Consider the following 8,829-nt stretch of genomic DNA (forward strand, 5'->3'; position numbering starts at 1 on the left):
CATTGTGTCCAATTTTGTTCACCAATGTGTAGGAAGGATGTAGAGAAACTGGAAAGGATCCAGAGGCGATCAACAAAGATGACCAAAGGGGTGGAATACAAACCACACGAGTAAAGGCTGAAGGAACTGGGTATGTTTAGTTTGGAAAAGAGAAGATTAAGAGGGGACATAATAGTGGTCTTTGAATACTTTAAAGGCTGCCATAAAAAAGATGGAGGAAGATTGTTCTTTCTTGCCATAGAGGGCAGTATGAGAGGCAATGGGTTCAAACTACAATATAGCAAATTTAGATGAAATCTCAGGAAAAACTTCCTAACTGTCAGACCAGTAGGACAATGGAACCGATGTCTCAGGAGGTTGGTGGAAGCTCCTTCCCTGTGAAGGCTGGATAGTATTCTGTTTGGGATGGTATAGCCATAACAAATTCTAACAAATTCTCCATCTCGGCAGGGGGTTAAACTAGCTGACCCTTGTGGTCCCTTCTAACCCTATGGGTTTATGATTCTATGTGCTCCACAGTACAGTCAGTTTTCCCCCAGGCCTTAGTTTAAAAAATCCTCTACATACCAGCAGGATAGTTCCATGTTGATTGAGATGGAGGCCATCCTTCCTGTGTAGACGCATCCTTTCCCAAAATGTTCCCTAGTTCCTCCCTACACCATCATCCCATCCATGCATTGAGCTCTGCCTGAAGCTGTGCCTGAAGGTTCCCTGAACCTTTGGCCCTGTGCATGGAACTGGAAGCATTTCAGAGAATGCTACCGTGGAGGTGCTGGATTTCAATCTCTTACCGAGCAGCCTAAATTTGGCCTCCAGGACCTCTCTCCTATCCTTCCTATGTCATTGGTACCAACATGTACCACGACCACTGGCTCCTCCCCAGCACTACTCATAAGTCTGTCTAGATGACTCAAGAAATCTGCAACCTTCACACCTAGCAGGCAAGTCACCATGCAGTTCTCCCAGTCATCACAAACCCAACGATCTATGGTTCTAATGATCAAATCCCCCATTACGATTACTGTTTGGTAAGTCTTATCAAAGGTGAAGTTCTCTGGGCATTAAAAAGTGACACGTCAATGAGATCTTGTCCTCTTTGAAGCTGTTCCATCTTTCTGCAACCTTTGTGGTTGTTTTCCTTCTTTTTTTGTTCTTAGTTTCTTCCTGACACAGTGTAATGTTCTTGTACCAGATACAGACTGGTTACAAACCTTGTTGTGCACTCCAGATGTGTTCAGCCTCGAATCCATTAATACTCCACCAGGTTTGGCTGAGGTTAGCGTCAATAAGGTATTTTACACAAAGTATTCAGAGTGGCTCCAACAGTATAGTACACTTTAGCATTGCATTGTAGGTCCCACCACTAACGAGGCTGCCAGGCCTCTCTCCACTACCGTTTTTAGATTGTGTATTAATTATATAGATCACTTAAGGATCCTCAGTTATCACTTTAAGGATTGATAGGTTCTTGTCCCAAAATCAGGCCCAGTATTATTTAAATTATTATAGAGTTGGGAACCCTGATGTGCACATTTACAACACTCACACTATAGGAACTCTTTTATATTGTCTATAGTTTATTAATACATTTAGCACAGTTACACAGTCACAAATACCCCAATTTAACAAGATAGATAGAGAATGTACATCTGCACTTCCATATCCTCACACCATCCCTTATACAACAACCTGAAGGGTTACCATCCTCTTCCTTATCACCTTCCCCATCATCACCAGTGGCCATCATTCCTGCACCTCCCAAGGACTACATCTCCTTCTCCTGTTGCCCCTAGGCTGGGATGCCACTTTTATAATATGCAACAGAGGGTCCTGTGGCACCTTTAAGACTAACAGAAGTATTGGAGCATAAGCTTTCGTGGGTGAATTCTCACTTTATCAGATGCAAGCTGATAACATAACACGGCTACCCCCCTGATACTTTTATAATATGTTACACTGACGTTGTTATGGCTGATATATATTCAGTAGGGTTTTTTTTCCCTTTTCTCTTATTTGTATTTCCTCATCTTACTAATGTTGAAGTGTCTTTTTCCTACAGGTCAGTATATCATTGATCTCAGCCTATTACCATATCCATCAGTTCGTTACTATGGCCCTTTTGTGGTTAGGTATCACATTTGTTATTTCTGTCCTAACCGGTCATTTCGGTCTGATCATAACCAGTTATTTGGTTTTATCCAAGTTGTGGTGTACCTGTTAAGTTTAAAAGTTATGAACTTAGGAAAGTCCCTATGGTACCTTGCTTTAACTCATCATAGGTGGACCTTATGCTTTAGCTCATAACCATCTTTCTAGGTGAAAGGTCCCAAACAAATGTGAGCCAACTTTGCTATCCGGGTGAAAGGTCCCAGACCTGTGTATGCTAAATTTGCCCTAGCGCAACATATAGGATGTAGCCTGTAAGTCCCTTGTACTGCAGCCAAACTAGTTTAATCTAAACCTATTATAATAAAACAAATAATCAAAACCATACAGAAATAAGAAATCTAGAAGAAAATATCTCTCTATAGGTGAGCAAGCAGGTTAGCCCTATAGGTTACATCCCTTAGGCCCATTTGCTGTGCGTTCACCTCTCAGCCCCATTCTCCTGCCAAGAGCCAGGGGCCTGCTGGTGCCTCTGTCCAAACTCCCCAGTCTGCATCTGGTGGTCTTAATATGTCTGGCATGCCATTGCTGCTGCTCAGAGCTGGAGGGGGCAAGCCATGTAACTACATCTCTGGCCCCCATTCCTCTGACAAGGTCCGGAAGTGTGTCTGTCTCTCAGCCCTGTTCCCCTTATAAAGGCTGGTCATGTTTCTGCATCTCTCAGCCCTGTTCTCACTGAGGCAGGGCGTGTCTGCATCTCTCAGCCCCATACTCCTCACTGGGGCTGAGCATGTCTCTCTCTCTTTGGCCTATTCCTCCACCAAGTAGGTCTGTGTGAATTTAACCATGATGTCTTCAGGGAAGAGACTGGTTTTGTTGTTGCTTTGGATGGTTTCTGGTCTATGTATGGTGCTAAGCAGCTGTATAATGGATACCAAACATTAATAACTGTAGTGTATAAGGTAAGAGTAGAGTCCCTTTGAATAGTTTGAGACCCCTGTAGCAGAGCTCAATGTGGTCTACATTTCAGAAGCCACCGGAAACCAGCCAGTTTCTACCTTAGCCTAGAACCTTTGAGTATATTTGGAAGACACAGTCATCTGGGACCCAGCTGTGCCCAAGTGACTTCACATTATTTTTGTTGTACAACAAGCCATTGCTGAAAGCTGATATAAGCCATTGAGAGTGATAGGTGATAGAGATCCACGGAGAGTCCCACCAATGAGCCATCCTGAACCCAGGCTGAGCGTATCATGGGTTTCTCTCTCACATTTCTTCTTAGAGCTACCACTGAGGTGATCTGATGAGATGACTTCCTTGGGCAGGAAGGGAAGGTGGAGCCCACCGGAGTCCATAATAAAATAAAAACCAAAGGTCCATCCAGCCCAGTATCCTGTCTACCGACAGTGGCCAATGATCAAGTGATCTCTCTCCTGCCATCCATCTCCACCCTCTGACAAACAGGGGCCAGGGACACCCTTCCTTACCCATCCTGGCTAATGTCCATGCTGACATCTCTATACTCACATGCCAGTGTGAGTGATGGCAGATCATGAATGGGTCAGAGGCCATGGTGATTAAAGTTTTATATTCCTGGATTAAATTAAACAGGCACACACTGCTCAGATTCCCTTCTGCTGGAAGATACAGAGCACCCTCTCCCGGATCTGTTTGGTTTTCATCCCATACACAATAGGATTTAGCATGGGGGGCACCAGCAGGTACAGATTGGCCACCAGGATGTGGACTTGGTGTGGGACATTGTGGCCAAATCGGTGGGTGAGGAATGTGAAGAGGGCAGGGATGTAAAATGACAGGATAACACACAAGTGAGATGCGCAGGTGCTGAAGGCCTTGAGACGGGCGTCGGTGGATGGGAGTCTGAGCACAGCCTGGAGGATCATAGCATAGGACACGGAGATGATAAGCACATCAACCCCCACCACCATAAAAGCCACAAACAGGCCGTAAATGATACTGACTGTAGCATCCCCACACACCAGCTTCACCACGGCCATGTGATCACAGTATGTGTGGGAGATGAGGCAGTGCTGGCAGAAGGACAGCCTGTGGACAAGGAGGGAGAAGGGGCTCACCAGAAGGACTCCGCGTGCCAGCACCAGGCTCCCCATTGTCACTATGGCTGGGATGGACAGGATGCTGGAGTGCCAGAGGGGGCAGCAGATGGCCACGTAGCGATCCAAGGCCATGGCCATGAGTACACCCGACTCCACTGATGAGAAGGCGTGCACAAAGAACATCTGGGTGAGGCAGGCATGGAACCCGATCTCCCTGGAGCCCAGCCAGAAGATGCTCAGCATTTTGGGCAGGGTGGTCGTGGACAGAACTAGGTCGGTGACAGCCAGCATGGCCAGGAAGAGGTACATGGGCTCATGGAGGCTCGGTTCAGTGTATATAATGAAGAGAACAATGACATTTCCCAGCACAGCAATGACATACATGATGCAGAAAGGGAAGGCGATCCAGTACTGGGCCTCCTGAAGTTCAGGGATACCGACCAGGAGGAAGGTAGCAGGGTGAGAGCGGGTGCTGGTGTTCGGACATGACATGACTTGCAGTTCTTCTCCTATCTGAGCTGGGAGAGCTTTCACCCTGTAAATGAACAGCAAAGAACCCATGAGGTTTGAGGCAAAAAGGCATCCTTTAAAAATGGAAGTTAAAACGAGGAAAATAGAAAGGAGCACAAACTCTGGTAAACAAAGTGTATAAATATAATTAGAAAGGCCAAAAAGAATTTGAAGAACAGCTAGCTAAAGACTCAAAAAGTAATAGCAAAACTTTTTAAGTACTTAAGAAGCATTGCTAACCAACCAATGGGACCACTGGATTCTTGAGAACTCAAGGATGATAAGGCCACTTTGGAGAAAATGAATGAATTCTTTGCATCAATCTTCACGGCTGAGGATGCGAGGGAGATTCCCAAACCTGAGCCATTCTTTTTAGGTGACAAATCTGAAGAACTATACCAGATAGACATGTCATTGGAAGAGGTTTTGGAACAAACTGACAGATTTAACAGTAATAAGTAACCAAAACCAGATGGTAATCATGCAAGAGTTGTGAAGAGAGGCAAATGTGAAATTGCAAAAAGGTTACTGACTACAGTTAGTCAATCTTTTAAATCCGCTTCTGTATCAAATGACTGGAAGATAGGTAATGTTCGGCAATTTTTTAAAAAGGGCTCCAGTAAGCCTGACTTCAGTATGGGGCAAACTTTTTGAAACTATATTAAGAACAAAATTGTAAGACACATACATGAATATAATTTGTTGAGGAAGAATCATTATGATTTTTGTAAAGGGAAATCGTGCCTCACCAATCTACGAGAATTATTTGTAGGGTACCAATCTACGAGAATTATTTGTAGGGTCAACAAACATGTGGGCAAAGGAGATCCAGTGGATATAGTGTATTTAGATTTTCAGAAAACCTTTGACAAAGTCCCTTACCAAAGGCTCTTAAGCAAAATAAACAGTCATGGGATAAGAGGGAAGGTCCTCTCATGACTGGTAACTGGTCAAAAGATAGGAAACAAAGGGCGGGAATAAAGTGTCAGTTTTCAGAACGGAGGGAGGTAAATAGTGGTGTCCCACCCGGATCTGTACTGGGCCTAGTCCTATTCAATATATTCATACATGATCTGGAAAAGGGGGTAAACAGTGAGGTGACAAAATATGCAAATGATATAAAATTGTTCAAGATAGTTAAGTCCCAGGAAGACTGCAAAGAGCTACAAAAGTATCTATCAAACCTGGGTGACTGGGCAACCAAATGGCAGATGAAATTCAATGCTGTTGAATACAAATGGGTTCTAAATTGGCTGTTACCATTAAGAAAGAGATCTTGGAGTCATTCTGAAGAGTTCTTTGAAAACTTCCACTCCATGTGCAGCAGCAGTCAAACAAGCGAACAGAATGTTGGGAATCATTAAGAAAGGGATAGATAATAGGACAGCAAATATCATATTGCCTCTATATAAATCCATGGTACGCCCACAACTTGAATAGTGTGTGCAGATGTGGTCATCATATCTCAAAAAAAGATATACTGGATTTGGAAATGGTTCAGAAAAGGGCAACAAAAATGATTAGGGGTATGGAAACAGCTTCTGTATGAGGAGAGATTAATAAGCCTGGGACTTTTCAGCTTGGAAATGAGATGACTAAGGGGAGATATGATTGAGGTCTATAAAATCATGACTGATGTGGAGAAAGTATATAAGGAATTGTTATTTACTCCTTCTCATAACATAGGAACTAGGGGTCACCAAATGAAATTAATAGGAAGCAGGTTTAAAAGAAAGAAAAGAAAGTATTTTTTCACACAACACACAGTCAACCTGTGGAACTTTTTGCCAGAGGATGTTGTGAAGGCCAAGACTATAACAGAGTTCAAAAAACAATAACAACTAGATAAGCTAATGGACTATAGATCAATCAATGGCTATTTTCTAGGATGGATAGATCACTTGGGGATTACTTGTCTGTTCGTTCCCTCCACGGCACCTGGCATTTTCCATTGTCAGAAGACAGGATACTGGGCTAAATGGACCTTTGGTCTGAGCCAGTATGGCCGTTCTTATGTTCTTATCTTTTTATTCAATTCCTGGGAAACATGGGTTCATGTGAGCTACTGTATATTGGATCAAGTGCATCTGTTCAAAATACCACTGTAGTCTGTCTCTGAGAGATTGTTTGAAGATTTTTTGGAGTGTTTGTTTCCTCCCTTTGAGATTCAATTCCCTTTCCTCTTCTGGTTTTCTGTGGGGCATGAGGATGAGAAGAATGAAGCATGAGGGGGAGGAGTACACTCTTGTTTCCTCTCTGCTTTCCTAATCTGTGCAGCATTCTGTCTCTCCCTTTCGACCCTTCCCAGAAAACTAGGGAAAGGAAAGGACAAGTAGGCAAATGCATAAACCTGTGTGGAAAAAAAACTAATGTGGATGTGGCTGCTGGGCTATTAATGACTGAATGGAGAACATTAGCCAAATCTTGTTGGAAACACAGGCACAGCCGAGCTTGGGTCTCGAGTTCCATACCCTAGGCTCTAGATCATGCTACATCTCAACCCCGCTGCTTGTTCATTTTGACAAAGATAGAAAAAGAAGGTGTTGGCTCTTAGACACTATGGCTAGGTGATGTTATGAACAGTGTTCCACGTAATCTCTTTTTTCTAGAAGATCTGCTTTGGTTCCAATAGGAATTAGCTCAGGGAATTTCTATGGCCTGTTTTATACAGGAGGTCAGACTAGTTGTTCACAGTTGTCCTTTCTGGCCTTGTGATCTATGAAGAGGTAGCTTTCCTCACCTGTTCATGTCCCTTGGCCAGGGCACACTTCTTTCCTCTGGTATATTTTCATAAGATTTGTCTAGTCTACTTTTCAATAACTCAGTTGATGGAGCTTTTACCAATTTGTTCCTCTTGAAGACAATTTCACAGCCTACAGGTCTCACTGTCTCACTTCTTGCTGTTTAGCTTAAATTTCCCTTGTCTTTATTCCGTCTCAGCGTTCCTAGTTTAGTTACTTAAATACTTTGCCATTCCCTGTGTGGGAATGGACAAAAAATGGAAAAACTTGGAATACTCTATTTTCATTGTGAGGGGATGCTGTGAAGGCCAAAATATAACAGGATTGAAAAAAGAACTTCATAAGTTCCTGGAGGACAGGTCTATCAATGGTATTAACCAATTAGGTCAGGGATGGAACTGCACGCTCTGGGTGTCCGCAAACTTCTGACTGCCAGAAGCTGAGACTGGATGACAGAGGGTGGATCACTTGATTATCACCTCTTCTGTTCATTCCCCTGAAGCACCTGACATTTGCCCCTGTTGGCAGATAGGATATTGGGCAAGATAGACTCTTGGTCTGACCCAGGCTGACTGTTCTTATGGTCTTATGTCTATATTATTTTTGACCTCATGGGACAACAATAGACATGTGATCTATTAAGGTATTTATATAGCCCCTATAACTGTAGTGTCTTTGCATCTTTGCAAAAGACCAGGGAAGAGCTACAAGAATGATTCCAGGGCTGAGAAGCACACTTTACTGTCAGAGTCATCTCTCTCTCAATCTGTGTAGATTCAATTGACTTGGTCGTAAAATGGAATTACTTCAATGGGGAGAAGATTCCTTATGTGAGGGGGTCTTTCATCTAGCAGACAAAGACATACAAGATCCAATGTCTGGAAGCTGAATAAAGAGAATCGGAAATAAGGCACACGTTTTTAATGATGATGGTAGTTGAAGCAATTCCAATCTCACAGCATGTCCATCTTATACAGTAGTTGTGCTTCAAAATATGCTCCCCACATTATTTCTATTTATAACACAATTGCTTACATATTAGAAAACACTTCATATGTCACCTAAGATGCAAACTTATTTTTTTGTGGTATACCTTACCTTACCTCTGTTTTGGATGCTACATTCCAAACCGGTTTCCCATGAAGGTACCTGTACTAGGACATAGATAGGCTTGAAGAGATTAGACTTGGATCAGTAAATGTTGATAAATGTCAATTTTACTGTACTCACTGTGATACAGAGACCCCTTGTCAAGAGAAGTCCCCTATTCTTTGAAAACATTTCTCACTACATCTCTGACAAATTCACTATACCAAACACAAGTCTTACAGGTTATTTATCCATACAAGTAACATGTAAAGTATCTGCAGAAAGCTCATAACTTGTCAAGATTC

The 8,829-nt window shown here is 42.9% G+C and overlaps 1 protein-coding gene across 1 annotated transcript; it reads right to left on the bottom strand.

Annotated features, from left to right (window-relative positions):
• Positions 1-3,728: 3,728 nt before the first annotated feature.
• LOC101938281 (olfactory receptor 52R1-like) lies at positions 3,729-4,676 on the bottom strand. Its single transcript, XM_005313250.3, has one exon. It carries the CDS (start codon positions 4,674-4,676, stop codon positions 3,729-3,731), a length of 948 nt encoding a protein of 315 aa, XP_005313307.3.
• Positions 4,677-8,829: the final 4,153 nt, after the last annotated feature.

This window comes from Chrysemys picta, chromosome 1 (assembly GCF_011386835.1).
Source record: "Chrysemys picta bellii isolate R12L10 chromosome 1, ASM1138683v2, whole genome shotgun sequence".
Lineage (NCBI taxonomy): Eukaryota > Metazoa > Chordata > Testudines > Emydidae > Chrysemys > Chrysemys picta.

Excerpts from the sequence above, each read along its gene's own strand:
- LOC101938281 (XM_005313250.3), bottom strand. The coding sequence starts at position 4,676 with ATGTCATGTCCGAACACCAGCACCCGCTCTCACCCTGCTACCTTCCTC.